Source organism: Streptopelia decaocto, assembly GCF_964273445.1.
Source record: "Streptopelia decaocto genome assembly, chromosome: 7".
Lineage (NCBI taxonomy): Eukaryota > Metazoa > Chordata > Aves > Columbiformes > Columbidae > Streptopelia > Streptopelia decaocto.
In genome coordinates, this window is record NC_138661.1 from 66,191,872 (window position 1) to 66,209,917 (window position 18,046).

General features: G+C 39.0%; 1 protein-coding gene across 1 annotated transcript in view; it reads right to left on the reverse strand.

The window, feature by feature from the left end:
- The window catches only part of SHANK2 (SH3 and multiple ankyrin repeat domains 2), a gene marked incomplete at both ends in the record, with an annotated part of 273,237 nt that overhangs the window by 128,505 nt on the left and 126,686 nt on the right, over positions 1 to 18,046 (reverse strand). The window contains one exon of the mRNA XM_082059244.1: positions 9,514 to 9,589. Within this exon, the coding sequence (XP_081915370.1) occupies positions 9,514 to 9,589 (76 nt within the window). The remainder of the gene's footprint in view (positions 1 to 9,513; positions 9,590 to 18,046) is intronic.

An 18,046-nucleotide genomic window follows, 5' to 3' on the forward strand; every position in this document is an offset into this window, starting at 1 on the left:
TATTTTAAGCCTGCTCCGAATTTTGTTTACTTATCAGCAAAACAGGTTGAGAAATGCCCATCTCAACAGCTTTCTTGACTAATACAATTCTGGTAGCAGTGAAAAATCACTGACTCTACAGATACCAGATGATTAAGAGAGAGAACTCTGCTTTATTTAAATTAGTAGTTACTTTTCTTAATTAAGTGATTGAATGCGACTTTTTCCCCCTTTCCTTTGACATTCAGCAATAGCTCACTGGTTGCATTCTGGAAATATGAAACTTTAATCTTGTAAGTACTGGACATAGAGTAAAAAAAAAAAGTGTTTTATCATTTCAGCTCAATTGAGTATCTGATTTAGGATGCATAGGTTTAATTTTAAGTATATTTCAAAATTCATGATATCTGAAGTGTTTACAGTAGATGTATAAACCACCTCTGCAACTCTTCTACAAATCTGACAGTGCTACAACATCAGTCTTTGAAAATGCTAAAGAGTGCCACAATTTACTCAATATCAGCCCTACTTTGCAATTGTAGCTTTAAACTACTTTAATTCTGAGAGCTGTTATCTGTATGCAACATGCTGGGTTTTTTTTGTTTTAAATTAGAAAAATTAGGAGACACATGGTTAACAATCTTTTTTCTAAATACGCAATTACCACTATTTCCTAGACCATGTATTTAACTTAACATTCACCATTCAGAATTTTGCCATGAAACTGGTTTTAGTGAAATGCTTCTCCGCTAATCTATTGTTGGGATATTATAGTCTAAATTAAGGCTTCGTTAGACATTATTTCTCCAGAATATGGGATGATATTTTATGGCAGAGAGAGCAGGGACCCCCAGCAAGTTCCCCCGGTATTCAATGGGCATATCTGCCAATCATCCAACCCTCATGTCCCCACCTACAAGCCACAGGCAATGAGGACAGCGCGAGCATCTGCCTCTTGGCTAAGTGAAATAATCAGAGCCTCAAGAGATTTGGATAACGAATTGCTCTATCCACCAGGTTCTTGGCATTCATCAGCAATCCCAGGTATGGGTTTAAGTCGAAGCAGCCTAACACACATGAGACTCAAGCCCAGAACTTCATTATTCCAGGTGAACACCCTGACACCAGCTATTTCTTGCTCTTTAGCAGGTCCCTCTTGGTACGGTTTGACCCACCCAATTGAAATTACGACCCCACCACATCTATTTATCCAAAGACAAGACAAGACATCCTCCTCCCAGCAATCTTATTTTTTGCACAATGGAAGAGCTTTCTAGTGACCAGTTTTATTTAGGAGCATGCAAATCAATCCCTTTCTGACGTCTCAATATCTTTTTTCAAGAACAAAAAAGATACGTTGCCTGCCAGTCACCCTTAGAATTTACCTTGTATATCAAATTCTACAAATGCAACAAATATTTATGAAAACTTCACTGGAAAGTGGTTTAAATAACTGTTCCCACTGGAGGAAAGCCCACAGCGTGAGCTCAACAGCTATTTGTTCCTTTTGGCCTTGCCAGAACTTAAAAATGCATCACGTACCATCAGAGGCACCAGATGGCGGCTTTTGCTCATCTAGTGATGAGGTGAGGTGGAGGCAGCCCAAGGTCTCGCGGGGCAGGGAATTAAAGGTCACACCGAGGAAGCACAGTGGAGGTGAGGAGGCAAGAATATCAAACACTAATTATGAGGAACTTAATCGTTCTTCTTTCCCTTGAAAAACAAACATTTTCATCTCCTGTTTTCCTCTGCTCTGTCCTTGCATCTCATTATGTGGCTCCTTTTCCTAACTAACCTGGTATCACACCCTCACAGTCTTTTCTTGTTGTCCTCACCTTCTGACATTTTCACTTCTTCTTCCTATATATATATATATATTTATTTTTTTTTTCTCTCTCTATTCTAATTTAGAAACCTTTATTCCTCCCCATGCACAGGACACAGGCTGCTGCATTCAGTTCTGACATTGAAATCCATCCTGTCCTCCGGCATCTGATCGGAGGAATTGCAGAGAAAATACTGTTGAGTTTGAGCGTCTCGGTTGCATCCACCAAATCACGGCCCTTGCAATCAACATCTTCTGTACTCATAGCTATGCTGTTAGGCTTTCACTAGCACTAGAAGTGGATCCTTAAACTTTGTCAGAAGGATAATTTTAAATTTAGGAAGGGCTATATATACATTTTTCACTTTGGTATTGGAAAGTATTGGTGTTTCTTTGTTAACTCTTCTAAAAATTTAGCCCCGAAAATGGCTGACAAATTTTAATCATGACATGCAAACCCATTCCTTGCTAAAAGCAGGATCTTACTGAAGTGCAGAAACAAACTTCACTATTAAGGCAGCAAACAACACAAAAAAGGTTCATGGAAACTCTTATCACTCACTGTACAGTTTTGCATGTTACCATAACTGTATGAGACTTTAATATTGCATCTTCATGCAATTATACTACAGATGTTAACAAAGAGATACTACAGTTCAGATATACAAACACACACACCCTTTTTACCTCCTAATTTAACAATTGCTTTCAATATTTTCTGCAGTCACCACCATAAAAAGTTCAGTCATGGCAGCACAAAACAGCAGGGGAGGCAAAGTGCAAGGTTGTTTATTAGCAAGTAAGATCATTCTCATTAAAAATCAAATAACTGTAAATGAAAAACTTCACATTTTACATCTCCACCTGTTCCACAAAACCTACAATGCCTTAATTATTGCTTAAACGTATATATGTTTTTCCAAATTGTATTAAATTATATTTTCAAGTTAATGAGGCACAAGGTATTAAAAATGAGCTGCCCTCATCTTTCTGCCTCACGCATTAAGAGCAGTTCAGCGCTATCACAAGAATTAATCCCGACCAGGCATCAGGGAAGCCCAACAAAATATCTTTAGAAATAAAGTAACAATACACGCACACAAAACATTTAATAGACTTTGTTTTCCATCATTTCATTGGTGCTGGTTGTTCTCTATGTCTAAAAGAACCAAGAGCGCCACATATGTAGAGATCTTAAATGATTAAAATCTCAATGAGCATTCAGATGTAACCACATCACTATATCACATAGTTATAGTTGTACATCTATTTTGTACACATTACATTATATACACATTACAACTATGAGCAAAAATTGAGCTACGAAGGTACGTAAAAAGTTAAAATGCTACTGTTTTTACTTCTTTCCACCAGAGAAAAGGAAACAAAGAATTATGTTTAAAACCACAGCTAAGAAGAACTTATCAGTGTATCAATCCCAGAATAAAGGACCAGAAATCATGAATATATTGTTAACAATAATTTTTGTAAAGACCCATTTGCCAGGATTTACCAGCTTGCACACAACCAAGCCGCACTCGCCCATGACCGGGACAACATCCCTCCTGACTTGCAATGACCAGAATTCTTCAAAGACTGACATTCATTTAAAATATTTATCTAAAGTAATGAATAATTGCATTTTTCCAGAAGGTAGCCAATCTATTTATGTAAAATACCCGTGTGAAACCAGATACCAAACTAAATGAAAGTATTTCCGCATCGAATTGAGAGCTCCCCCTAAAAAAAGTGTAATTACTGTTTAACACACCTAATGCTTGAACTATTAAGACAGTAGCATTTACAACACAACCTTGGGACAAACACTGAGTTATTCAGTAAGTAGAGTCTGCAGGTTAATAAAATAGAAAACTAAAGCACTCCATAGCACTCTGAATTACTGGGGTAGACAAGTTTCGGCCGCAATAAAGCGTCTCTCTGGGCTTTTCAGGATTAAGCTTATTCTGCTCTATCCGACAGCACAGACGACAACATCAACAGATAATTGCTGGGACACACAGCTGAGAATCATCTCTCATTTTTGTTATGGGTTTGTATGGAGATTGGCTTTGGAGGAGTTGCTTCTGACAGCTCATGAGACAGGGATGCTGCCACCTGACTCCAAGTGGGGACATCAGGGTTAATGAATTAAGCTTTTAATTAAGCTGTCTTACATACCTCCCAGACTACACAATCCAATTTTCCTCTTTTTCTTCATCCAGCAAAACAGAACTAAAAGCAGAAGGCAAATCAATTTGGTCCCGTCATTAACTTTGTGGCAACGAGCCTTTGTAAAAGGTTATTTATTATTACACCCACTCCTGTGGGCTTCTTAATACATAGGATGTCAAGTGAAAGCACCAAGAAAACTGCTCCCATGCAGTTATCAGGACCAGTTAAAGTGGTCAGGAAAAGAAATAATAAAATAAAATGTGAAAGTCGATGGTACTGTGAAGAAAGAGAAGACACAGGAGAGGTAGGGAACCTTATCTATCACATTCTTCATAATTGCATTGAAGCTGGCATTCAATTATAATATTGACTTTTGCTATTTCACTGCTCCACTGGGGGTGGAAGGAGATGATGCAATTAACGCAGCTGTAAAAGTTTCTGCTGTTGTGTTCTAAAGTTTCCAAATCCATGAAGGCAACTGGATCGTGTTTTCCACCATATCAAGTTTATAATCTTTCCATAGTACCAAAATTGCTCATATTATTTATGTCTCCAGAGTATGAAAACTAAGTTACCACCTTATCATCAGTCACATCACATTTTAAAAAGATGCTAACATTTTACATTTGAAATTAAACAACTAATTATTTTCCCGTATTTTAATTTGATAAATTAATTTTTGTCTTCTGATTTTCCGGACTGAACAAGTCACTGTCCTGTCTTGAGAGAATTAATCAATTCCCTTGCTTCAGTTAAATACAGATAAAGATTTATAATTTCTAAAGCTTTGCCTTATTTTTTTTTAATAAAGAAAATATTTTAAAATTCCAACATCTATTCCATGCCTTAGCAATAATTTATGTTATTAAACTGGAATTTGACCTTGATGAAAGAGGACTCTAGGAAATAACTGATTTAAGACCTGCAAATAATTTTGTTTTTCTCAAAGGTAGTCCTGAACTTTAACTAGACTTCCGAAGAATATTTATAATACTTTGGAAGCTTTTTCTTGATCCCAACGTTGCCCATCCAGCCTAGACAAAAGAGACCCAAACAAACATTTTTCCTGACAAACTCAATGGGATCCACCCCTGCCTTTCCAAACCACTGACCTGTGGTTGTCGTGACCACAAATACAGACAAGACACAAAACTCCAGAGACATGTCAAAGGAGTCTTACAATAACTCCTTGTGACTTTGTTGGTATATCTGTTTTTTAGGATAAGGGGTAATGGTTTTAAGTTAAAAGAGGGGGCATTCAGACTAGATATAGGGATGAAATTTTTTGCAATAGGGTGGTGGGAGCCTGGCCCAGGTTGGCCAGAGAGGTGGTGGATGAACCATCCCTGGAGACATCCCAGGCCAGGCTGGACGGGGCTCTGAGCAACCTGAGCTGGTACAGATGTCCCTGCTCATGGCAGGGGGGGCACTGGATGAGCTTTCCATGTCCCTTCCAACCCAAACCATTCTATGAGTCTATGTTTTTTTCCATACCTGCTTTCTGCTCCACGCTGTGGAAGATGGACTTTGCCCATCCCACTTGGCACCTCAGCCCGGCCCAAATGTCCAGGGACACGTAGTTAATCCTACTTGTTCAATAAGAACTCCTGCTGGTGTAAGAAACTTAACCCTCTCTCACATATACACCATCACAACACCCTTCCCTTCAACATTCGTCTATCTGCACCAGATGAAAGGAAAAATGATTGAAAGTAATTAGTTCTTTAAAGGTTTTAATAAAATAGTAAAGGAATCCATGTAAAGGAACGTCAGCAGGGGCAGCGCGTGACAGCTGCGAGAGACAGCATCATTTTTGCATAACAGAATTAATGCCGCCCGTCAGCATTTAAAGCCGATAATACATTAGACCTGGTAGTTTCAAATACTATATTTGTATGATATTTAATGACTATTTGTACTGGCAAGCAAGTCTCGCTGCCTTTCTACATATTAGCAAGCATACTACCCATTTTTCTGAAGTATTAATGTATGGCTAACTGATCTCTTATGCAAAGCTGAAACAGGATTTAATGAACCTCCATTACTCAAGCTGCACATTTTCCTAAAGATGAAAAATGCCGTGTACAGTGTCTTTTCCTGCATGTGAATAAGCCCATTAATACAGATTTCTGAACAGAGGGTTTCTACTCAGCAATTTTTGCCCTTTGGGAGGGGGAAGGAAAAAGAGGAGGGAGCAGAATCTTCCCCTCACTCCCCCACATCAGCCCCAGAATGAGCTGCAAGTATTTGTGAGCATTTTGGTTTCAAAGCTCTTCTAATACAGAGGCACAACTGCCTTCTAACAAATGTCTATTAAAAGTTAGCTGCAAGCAATTAAATCTGTTTTACTACGCTGTTCGCTTACTTCGATAGGAAAGGATAACAGAGAGAGCAATCGCAGCAGCACAAATTTGGAAATATCCACAACTTTTGGTAGTTTGGCATCTTGTTTGCCTATTTTAACAATTTCCCTCCCTGAAGAAGGCCATGCTAGGAATTAAATCTGTATATATTAACGAGACATCTTAATCTCTAGTCAGATTCTTCAATGCAAATTCTTTTTCTGTACCAGCAATACGTAAGCACCAGTAAAATTACCATTTAGCCATGCAAAAAGCTGATTTCCAGCCTCAGCCAAGTATCTGAAATGCGACTTCGTGAGCTATTGCAGTTTAGGACAGCGAGTCCTCAAAATCTATTTTGTTTAGGAGGAAAGTATCAGAACAGCGTTTCAATATATATCATGTTTGTAAAGGATGAAAAAGGAAGATCACCCTTCATCATGGTAGGTGTTCTCTGTAAATACATCATTACAGTGAGTTATTATATGTCCCTCAGAGAAACAAGCTTTTTCTTTCCCAGGAACCAACTAGGTTTGGAAACATGGACACCAAAACCACTTTTATTTTCATTTTCCTAGTGTAATTTTACAAAAATTCTAAAATAACCATACTTAAAAGTGTGTTAGGCAAGTCTAACTTTCCACTGTATTTCTTGGTATTTCCCATTAATTTTACCCTCTCAATTTCCACTTGTTCTCCTGGACCACCTTTATTACTCTTCAAAATGTGTCCACTGGGTTTCGGACTCTCTGTGGAAACTATTCTTGATTTTTCCTCAAAACTTTGCTTTACTCAAATGCTGCCAGGAGAAATCTGTTGCTTTCCTTCTTACTGCTCAGACAATTAACTGATGCCAGAATCAGGAGCGATTGCAATAATAAGGCTGTATAAAAACTATCGTTCTATCTGGCAAACTCTCCTGCTGAGCTGTAGACCTGAATCAGGTAATGTAAATCTTTTTGTAAGTTTTGCTATTGCACTGCAGAAACCCAATAACTTACAGGGAAAAACAAAAACAAACCACACACACACACACACAAAATGGAGAAAAACAAAATAACAAACAAAAACCCCAAACCAAACCAAACAAAAACCCCATCAAAACCAAACCAAACCAAACCAAATCCCATCAAAACTAAACCAAACCAACACAATCCCAGACCAATCCAAAACAAAAACCAAACCAAACCAACACAATCCCAGACCAATCCAAAACAAAAACCTAACCCAAAATAATAAAAAAATAAACCAACAATCTTCTCCTTTTCCCCAAAAAATCCCCAAACATCTCACACAAAAGCAGAGAGTATAACAGTATAATCCCTTGATCCCCAACAGCTCATTGGATAAAATACATTCTTGAGCACCACTGAGATAAGGTTCAAGCCCTTGATGTGAATATGGCTTCAGAATAACCTCTATAAACGACAAACTACTGCCTGTTTCAGAAAGGCAGATGGCATTGCTCCCTCTCAATAATGGACCAGGATTTTTCAGGAAAAGGACAACAAAAAGTGCTTTAGAATCAATAGCTCCCCCACCTCCACCAAAAAAAATAAAAGATAGAAGTGACATTTCCAAATGGTAAAAATCTATCGTTACAAAGTACGAGTAGGTTTCCAAGGGGGACTGTTTGGTATCTCTGAGACAACACGCTGTGGCCATAGCTCTTCGTTTTACAGAAACAATCCTACCCGTTAACACTGAAATACAGAGACAAGGCTGGGAATTTTACAGTATAATGATCATGCGATGAATGTTGCGAAAAACCAGCTCTGCTCACTGGAAATGTAACTAGGAACCAGTTAAGCGTGCTCTGCAGAACAGTTCTGTGTTTCGTGGTAGAGCCCAACAGCTTCTCTTGATACCTGTATCATTATTAGACCACCTCGTCAATCACACTGTTGTCCAACACTGCAAAGTATTTGTAACTTGGCTGATCGTGACAGGGGAATACGCAAGGTGTTGAAATGGGGTTTCTGTTTCTAAATCACCACAGTAAGAGTTGATGCCCCATCGTACACCGTGTACTGTAACAGGAAGACCAGAGCCACCAAGATGGGATGATTACCTCCAACCAACAAGCATCTTATTCCTCCCTGTCACCAAACCTTCCCTCTTCATCCAACATCACAACGCTCTTTCAAATCCCAGCTCAAGGGACTGCAGATTTATATATTTTTCAAATATTTATAAACAACCAGCAGGTCCCCAGCCCTTCAGAGCTCCACACACCCACCGTCAGGAACACAGCAGGATATCTTTGGTACCCAACTCCTTCAGCTGACCTGAACCACATCCTCCCTCCCCAAGTTGTTTAACTGGCACAGACACTACGCATGACCTTCAGAACAAGGATTAAGATCACATTATCAAAACAACAGTAACCGCATTTTCTGCCCTTTTTAAAAAAATAATGTGCTACGTGAAACTCTGCCATCATTATTTTACACATTTCAGAATTCTTCTCCTACAAAAAAAAGGTGTTTTCCTTGAAAACTATAAAAAAACCCAAGCTGTAATTAAACAGTCAGGAGAAAAGCGTAATGATTCCACTATGCCACCACAATTTTCTTAAGATGACACCAACAGCTGACTGAGGTTCTGCACTTTAAAAATCATTCTTTCTACCAGAAGTTGGCTGTATGTCCAAAGTATATGCATGTGGGAGAAGAACCTGCTTAAAAATCGTGGATACTCAGCAGAAATTGCAAATCAACGATATAATTTCTAATTTCTAAATTCCTCATTTCTAATAGTGTAATTTCTACTTGGGATCTAAGACACCGCTCAGAACAACAAACCACAATATTTTATTTTGGTTTTCTTGTCAGCAAGTCTGATTCTGTGAACAGATATAGAAAGGCTGATCTTGTGAAGTACCCAGCAACTTAAGTGGTCCTTGACTGCAGAAGCAGCTGGAACACACGGCTGCTGTGAAATGCTGATCTCTTTCTCCACTATGAAAACAAAACAGTGATACTCGCTGCTTCATGACTCACTATTTTTGTAGACCCATCCCATATGAAAAAAGTAAGCTGTGATAAAAAACAGCTGAGATGTAGAATGATCTCAAGAAGCTCTGTTTAGTAATCTGCTTCCCTCTTCCCCTTTAAAGTCTAAATCAAAAGTAACAATTAATAAAACCCATAAAGGTTTTGTCAACAGATTGCGACCAAAAAGAAGAACTCTTACCTTGAAGCATCAAAGCTGTCATAGGATCCAACCGTGTAGTGTCTGAATAGTTTCTTTGTTCTATCTGTTCGTGTTTCTGCAAAAAAGAAGAGAGAACTTTTAATAATACTCCCGTAATTCTTATTCAAATGCTGTTTAAATTTGCAATTTCAAAGTGGATTTTATGCTGTGCACCAATGAAAGAAAACTTGCAGTACTTCATAGAGTCACAGAGTGGTTGAGGTCAGAAGGGACCTCTGGGGATCACCTAGTCCAAGCCCCTGGTCAAGCGGGGCCACCAAAGGCCAGTTGCCCAGGACTGTCCAGACACCTTTTGAATATCTGGGCAACCTATTCCAGCACTCAGGCACCCTCGACAGTAAAAAAGTGTTTCCTAATGTTCTCCTACAGTTAATTAACATGGTTTCAAGACACTTTGAAAAATATTTTGACTTTGGAGTTGAGACATTCTTTCATCATCTCACACACATCAAGTGAATAAGGAGAACTTTTGTAGATCACGTGTCACATCATTCACATGTTTTAAAGTTCCAGCTGCATTCTCAGTGGCAAAACCTTTGCAGAAAGGTTGGAAAACTAGCCAAAAGAATGCAAACCAGTATCTTTTGTTTAAACACACACATGCACACAAAAGTGGAGTTATTTCTACAGTTTTACTAGGCACATAGAGAATGGAGTAGGGCGAAAAGTACCTGCCTACATTCATTGTCATCAATCAAATCTCACAGTGGGTAGCGCTATGAAACTCGTACTGCTATTCTATAGCAAAAATAAACAATCCAAACAACTGGGGGATACGGGGTGATGCAAAAAAAACCCCAAAACAAACCAACAAAGAAACACCATATTTGGGAAATATGAAGAACAAAGGAATAAGATACAACAATATATCTACTAAAAGAGGTCAAATATATTAAAATAGGGAAAGATACAGAAGCTACTCCAGTGTTTGGTTGCTTTAGTTCACACAGAAAAGAGCACAATCTAAAAGGTTTTCACTGAAAGGTTATCGCTATATGTGTATGTGTATGTATACAGAAAATAAATATATAAAATTACACTTCTGGGGAAGGATGAAAGGATTGCAGAGGATGTAGGTAATTAATTGTTATATTGTTTTTCAAAATGACAGGAAAACACAAGCTTACTTCCAAAGGGGCTGTCAAATTAAGCAAAAGTTTATAAAAAAAAAAAAAAGAATAAGGAAACTTCTTTGGTAGCTTTAAGTATTACAATAATTGTTCAAATGTATCAATTTTCTGAGTCTTATTCAGCCTTTACCACAATAATATTTGAGTGCATTCATTTTTCCTCAGAGGAGCATCTTTAGCATGGTCCCTTTCTATACGGCTTCCCATTCAAGGGCAGATACTTCTGCAGAAGCTGTCATTTCTGAGACAGGAAAAGCCTTGCCTAAATACAGCTTGGTCCAAACCGCAATCACATTAAGTCAGGCTAACAGACATCAAAAATCAAATTGAAAACTTTCTGCTTCAGTTTGCGACCATGAAATTCTCATCTGCATGGCTGAGGGATCTTGCACTGAAGGAACAGCCTTGACTCCATCCAAGCAGATTTGATTAGTTTTCCAAGGCAGACACAGCCCTCAAGGTGCAGTGTCTCCATGTCACAGCTTTCAAGGATGCTCAGAATTACTGTGAGAGGTAGTGCTGCCAGATGACCAAGTGCTAGTTCTGCGGAGGGAAAAAAGACATCAGTGCAGGATGGCGGGTTTTAAACACGGCCAAGGAGCAGGTAGCAGAAGGAAGTATTGGGAGGAAGACTTTGGGAAGGAAGGTTGACAAAATGCATCCTTCTTTGCTTTAACCAGTACAGTTGACACATAACTGGATCATGCCCTCAGCTGGAGACATAAATATAAATATATATGTAATAGAGAGGAATTACGGCTGAAAATATGTATGCAGGTTGCAGCTGGCTAAGAGTAAGTTATTTTTTCATAGCGGTGCAACAATTTGCAATATAAGAGTACAAAGAAAACATGGAAGTACGTATATATTTACACACATTTTGCAGAGACTAGTCAGCCTCCTTCCTACAGCATGGCCCAAGAGGGAGAAAATATCTACTATAATACGAATCCTACTTGATAGTTTTTTAATAGGCTTATTTTTCCCCTTTGTCATTCATTTGCAACCTATATTTTCTGCCAAATAGGCCTTACCTTTATACCCCAGGTTGCAGCTCTTACTGCCCTCACCCGCTTTCTGGAACACCCAGAAAGGACAGAATGTGCTCCAGGACTCACCTGGCACCACCAAGACCCAACCAAAGCTCAGCCAGGCAGCACATCGGCCACAGGAATAAAATGAATAAAAGGGAATAAAATGAATAAAAGTGAATAAAAGCATAGCGAGCAGCAATGGCACCCGAGGCTACAGGACAGCTGCTCTAAGAGATTGGGCTTTGAAGCAGCTCACTGTACCTTTCAATATGCTGTAAGGGGTTCAGTGAATTTTATGGGTCACACTTTTGTTGCTAGGTTTACAAGTTTAGCTTCAAAATCCAGCGCCCTGCTGGGATGTGGAAGAAAGTGACCTGCATGAATTGCAGCCTATTCCCCATCGAGCACCATTCTTTTCCACACCATCCTAAAACTCAGATTAATACCAAGGGACATAATCAGAAGAAACAGCAAAACATAAACCTGGATTCCACTCAGAGTTTACCACTGGCCTGTTTTCAGAAGTCACTTATAAATAATGAAAAGAACAAATGATGAAGAATATTTTGGAAATCTCAAATGCACTGCTTGAGCCCTAAGGAGCCAGATGTTTCTTCTGCAGAAACTGTTTTCTATAGCGTGATATTTCAGTGCTATTAACGAATACAAAGTGGGTGGGAGGAACGGAAAGGCGCAGTAAGACAGAGAGCTTTGTTCAGCTCCTCGGTACTGCAAAGCCAGCACTCTTCAGCTGCAGCTTGTCTCTGCTCCATCTCTCCCACCCCTCTGCTTCCCCCCACTTCTTCATGCGCTAATGGATTCACAGGGATTATTTGGGAAACCATCAGCCTTACAAACCCCTGGACTCAAGGCTAAGTGTGACGTTTCCCAGGTTGCTGTCTAAGTTCTTTAATTACCCTCTTTCCCTAATGCCTGACTCAGATTCCAGCCTGTCCTATTATGCAGCATGAGTACAGACGCCCAAAAGGGTGGGAAGGATCAGGGATCTGCCATCATAATCGGAATACTGTAAAAAAAGAAAGATGAAAAAAAGAGTTCAGTTCTCTAATTGGACTCAAGAATACAAAGAATCTGTAGGTGATTTCAGACTAGACAGAGAGATGGTGGATGAACCATCCCTGGAGACATCCCAGGCCAGGCTGGACGGGGCTCTGAGCAACCTGAGCTGGTGAAGATGTCCCTGCCCATGGCAGGGGGGGCACTGGGGGAGCTTTGGAGGTCCCTTCCCACCAAACCATTCTATGATTCTTTGATTCTATGATTCAAGTGTTTAACAAATGCTTTTCTGAACTCAAGCCCTATACAGCCAAATAGCGCTATTGCAGGCAGAGCTGCAGCAAGGTGTGAGTTCCAGGTTTCACTGGATTTTTACCCATTCTTGTGTCCCCAGGTTTTCTGAAGACCAGCACTTTCAATCAGAATGCTTTGCAACAAGTTAGGACCACCTAAGACTAATAACCCTATCAACATTTATGGGGTCTTTACCTGTGGAACCTTTTGAGAAGTTCTTTTTAAACTTGGTTGCGGACAGATTAGAAAGACTAGCAAGAAGATACAGACAAGAAGGTCTAGAAAAACATTACTTAGCATTGTGCACATTGCTGCATTATTACCGAGAAGAACATCTGTCACCACAGATGAAAAGTCAGTGCATAAAGTTGGATCTGTTCAAAGGTTTTTGTACGGGGTAGAACAAAACACCAGTGTTCACAAAAATGGTCTAGTTTCCTCTACATTGACAGAAAAAAGGAAATTTGAAATTTCTGGATTTCTTGAGAAACCCATATCTCACTCGAGTAACTCCATTGTATTTTTTCCTAATATCTACAGTTGGTTAGAAGGCTTTCTCTCCACAGACCTTCATCCATCTCTAGGTTCCAGCAATAAGACATAACAGGGCACAAAGCATCAGGATAAAGGTCAGAGCTCACAAATCCATTCTCAAAGTTCTGCACGGCAGCTACTGAAATGATTTTTCATAGGAATACAACATCACCACCAAGCTCCCCGCTTTGTGCTAGGAAAAAAAAACCTAATCACCACCTAAAAGGTTTTATTTGCATCAATTAATACGCCATCTAGGAGCAATGCAAGTCCTAGTGTGATGAGAGCCACAGAAGAGGCTGCAAGGAACAAAATAATGTGGCAAGTTTTTTACCTGGTCCATTCTCCATTGAAGCCAATGGAGTTGCAGTAGAAATAAGCTATTTGCACAGTGCAATAGTGGTAATACTAATAATAAAGCCCTAGCTTTTCCTTTGTGAGAATCATTTATTGTTGCAGACATTTCAGGAAACAATAGATTCAAACCAGAATGTAATTTCTAGGGTTTGAAGAAAGGTGAACATTGAGAAGATGTAGGTGAAAAATATTTTCTCCCTTTCTTCCAGCTTAGGAGGAACGAAGGCTTTCCTCAACCCAGAAATATGTATATGACTTCCCTGGAGCTTGGCTGTTTTCACCTCGGAACTGACCACAGGGCTCCAAAAGTGCCTGCAGACATTTTCAAAAGCTGAAAATATCCCTGACATGAAAAGCAAGAAATAAAATTTGGCCTCTAATCCACAAAGACATATAACTCCATGCTCGCTCTATTTCTTCAGTGATTAGCACATAACTATTGCAGGCGTGTTACAACAGACAACCCAATTACCACACTGGCACTATTATTTTGTAGTAGATTGCTTACATATTTGATATTGTTCGGGAGAGTAAAGGACTAGGTGAGGGGGGGAAATCCCAAAGCAACTGTCTTCATTCCTTTTATTCTTCCTGCTGCTCTTCGCAGGGCATTTTGGTGGCTGTGTTTCCTAGGAAACTGCGAGGGATCGCTCTGCCGGTGGGGATGTTGTCAGCCGGCTTGCCAGCGCTCCGGGAAGGGCTTAGAGGGATCCACACGGCCATAGGATGAACAAGGGAAAGAAAATTATAACAGCCGAATGTATGCTGAATATTGGAGAGGCAACACGGAGCAGCAGATGCCGTCCAAATATCGCTGACTGCTCAAGGTGAAGCCAGGTTATTCTGCTGCTCCAACCTAGTTATGCTAGCAGAATTTCAGAAGTGGGTTTTGTCTGTTCTAAGCCAATTTCTGGCAAGAAGAAATAAGTCTGGACACTAGGAAATGCCTTTTACAACCCGCACATCAAAAATAAACAATAGAATTCAAAAGTGAGAGCCAGAGTGCTTCCCTTTGCTCTTCAGCTTGGAACACTACATTCAACAATTTTGCACCATCCCAAATCATGACACTTTCCTTTCTTCCCCACTGGCGTCTCTGAGAGATATTTCATGAATACAACTGGTAATTTACAGACATTCTTTGCTAAAAGAGGTTCAGGTGCAGCACTTTGCATGTGTCTGATGATGAGCAACAGTCAAGAGTGGCAGGAAGGAAAGGTTTTTGCTGTGGACCTCCTTCTTCTTCCTGTGGAAAAAATACCTTCACAGGTGTGTTAAGGGTTAGAACAAAAGTTACTCAAAGCTGAGGAAAGCAGTCTAAAATTCTTTGTTACTACCTGGTACACAGATAATACATAAAGTTAATAGAAGTTCACAATTCAAGTGCACCTGTGCTAGCCATTACCTATATATTTGTTTTGCAATAAGACAGTGCATGTATCCTATGAGCCTTTTCTAAAATTGATCCAAACGTATCACAAAAAAAATTGACCCCCCCCCCTCAAAAAAAAGTGGCAAATTGGGTTGAAAACTTCACTAAAAACATTTATTTTCCTATCCCAAGTACATGCATACTCAAAATATCTGCCATACTAAATGATGCCAAATTATGTCTATTTTAGAGGAAGCAACAAGCACAAAGATGTAGCAGGTTTGTTAGCAAACCCATGTCTTAAAAAACCTAACTTGAAGTGGATGTTCTTATCCTAAAACATGTTTATCTAATAGATGGGGAAAATGTGCTAAACTATGTATATCAGTGTATCACAGGTCCATGCTGCTTTGGAATAACCAAGACCACATGATGTGTTTGTCAAAAAAGTGCTATTTTATGTGACCGGATTAACAAAAGACATAAATTCGGTCTCCGCTTGCTTCACACAAAGGCCACAGACTACAAATTGAACTCACAACGTTACTATCCAATCGCAGCATGACTAAAGCTTTGAAATGTTTTGATTTAGATGATAATGTAATATAGAGTTATGTGACAAACAACGTATGAAGGAAATAAATGTCACATTTAGGAAGGCAAAAGCATTTTGTCACTGAAGAGGCGCCCTATCCCTCCTTCTCTATGCATTGTAAGCCTAACTTTCAGACTTTTACTGATTTAACTCATTGCTAGCTCGGTATGCATTTTGCTGTCAAATAACAAGTGATTTCCTTGATAACAGACACACTATGAACTTTGTTCCAAAAAAGAATCAAATTGAAAGAAAAAAAAAATCTTCAGAGCACATACTGTGAAGTCTTAACAGGCTGTTTCACTTATTCCCTTTCCTCCTTAGCAAATGGAGATTTATCAAAACTAGGATTTTCCATGAAATACAGTACACTAATATCTTCATAAATCAGAAAGTTTTTCAGGCCTGTGACACAACTGGTTAACATAATATTTCATATTTCTTTCTTTGAACAGTCATTTGAGCCATAGAAAAAGTGAAGTTCAGGGATCCTCCTCCAAATCAAACTGAGTAACAGCCTGGATTCTAAACATCTGTACAAAAAAATGTGATCAACAAAAACAAATGGAATTTGTCTCTATGTGATCATAGGATCCTTGTTTTTTAAGAACAGAAGTTGTTGCACTGAATGGATCAGAGCACTATGTATTTTCTTTAAAATCTGGACCAGGATTTCCCTCTCTCCTGAATATTATTATGGATCATTTTGAAGTTGCAATGAATACGGAATTCATTAGATGTGTAAGCAACACATGCAATACAGCCTTCTTCTCTTAAAGGAGTATAAAGCTCAGAAAACTGGAAACTGCAGGGATGTACCACCCAAGAATTCAGAAGAAACTACAATTATCTTTTTCAGCTCTTTGCAAATCTGAAGTAATAACATCATCACTTTGTTAGAAGGGATAAACTATGAGAAGCAAGAAAAAAGAAACATATGATGAAGGTATTATACATTGTAAACTAATTAAAACCTTTAATTCATTGTTCACTTTTCTTATTAAGCTTGTAGATGATTTTTTTTAAATCCCAGTGTTTGGTTGATATGGTGCTCTCAGACAATTTTTCTTTCCATTGAAGCTGTGAAATAGAAAATCTTATGTGGTTTTTGAAGTTTTTCAGATTTGAGAAGAGGCGTAAAAATGTCTCAAGGACAACTCCTTGACTGGAATAGCAGTTTTCAAGATGGAAAGGCAGGCCAACGTTGATTCCCTCCTGCATCCTTAGATTAGCTGGAATACAGTGAATTAGCTTGCAAAGGAGAGTGAAATAGCTCATCAATGGAGTGAATCAGCAAGTTTGTTTCCAAGAGAAAACTTAATAACTGAAATATGCAAGTTATTATGGAAGAACATTCGCTTCCCATGTCGTTACTTTTCCCCTTAATTTATCAAAAAGCTCACTTGAAAAATAACAACAAGCAGTTGTCAAAATGTTTGCGTCTTATGCTCTAACACTCAATAAAGCTCACAGACCTGAACAGGGGGAAATGAGTATTCTTTTAATTTTACCAGCTATGTATACAATTCTGTTGTTAAAGCTTAAATCTGACTGGCAACAAAACTTCATCTGCTTGTATTTATGTCTTATGAAGTAGGAAAGTTATATGTACATTAAAATCCGAGGTCTGCCCTGTGTCAGGGAAACTGTTGTTCATCTGTTTGCAGAGCCGGTGCAGTAGGCAGTTTATTCTTGCATAGCTCTTCCTTCATTTAATGAATATTTTCAAAATATGGTAGTGACCACTTGACTTTTCCCTACGAAACTCTTCTGCTGGAGTTCTGCAGAACAGAGATACTACCAGGCAGCTTTGTGTCATGGATTAAATTACTCAGTGCCTGGAACAGCCACAGTCTGGGTGTTGTCATCAAAGGAAACCAGTTGGGAGAACATCTTTTTCCCCTCTTTGCCCCAAAATTCATTAGGCTTTACAGACTTCGTTGCTTGAAAAGAGGTGGATGTTGAGCTGGGCTGGAAACAGAACTCAGCTTCCAGTAACCACACATGGAATTGGTCCATTTGCACATTGCTGAAATGTGCAGGTTTTATACAAAATCAGGCCCAACATAAAGCAACTTTAATGCACTTTGCTTAACTCTTTATTGCAGACTGGCAATACGTAATGTAGAGTTCATAAAAAAAATCAGTTCTCGTTGTCGATTCCAAATTGTTCCTGCGT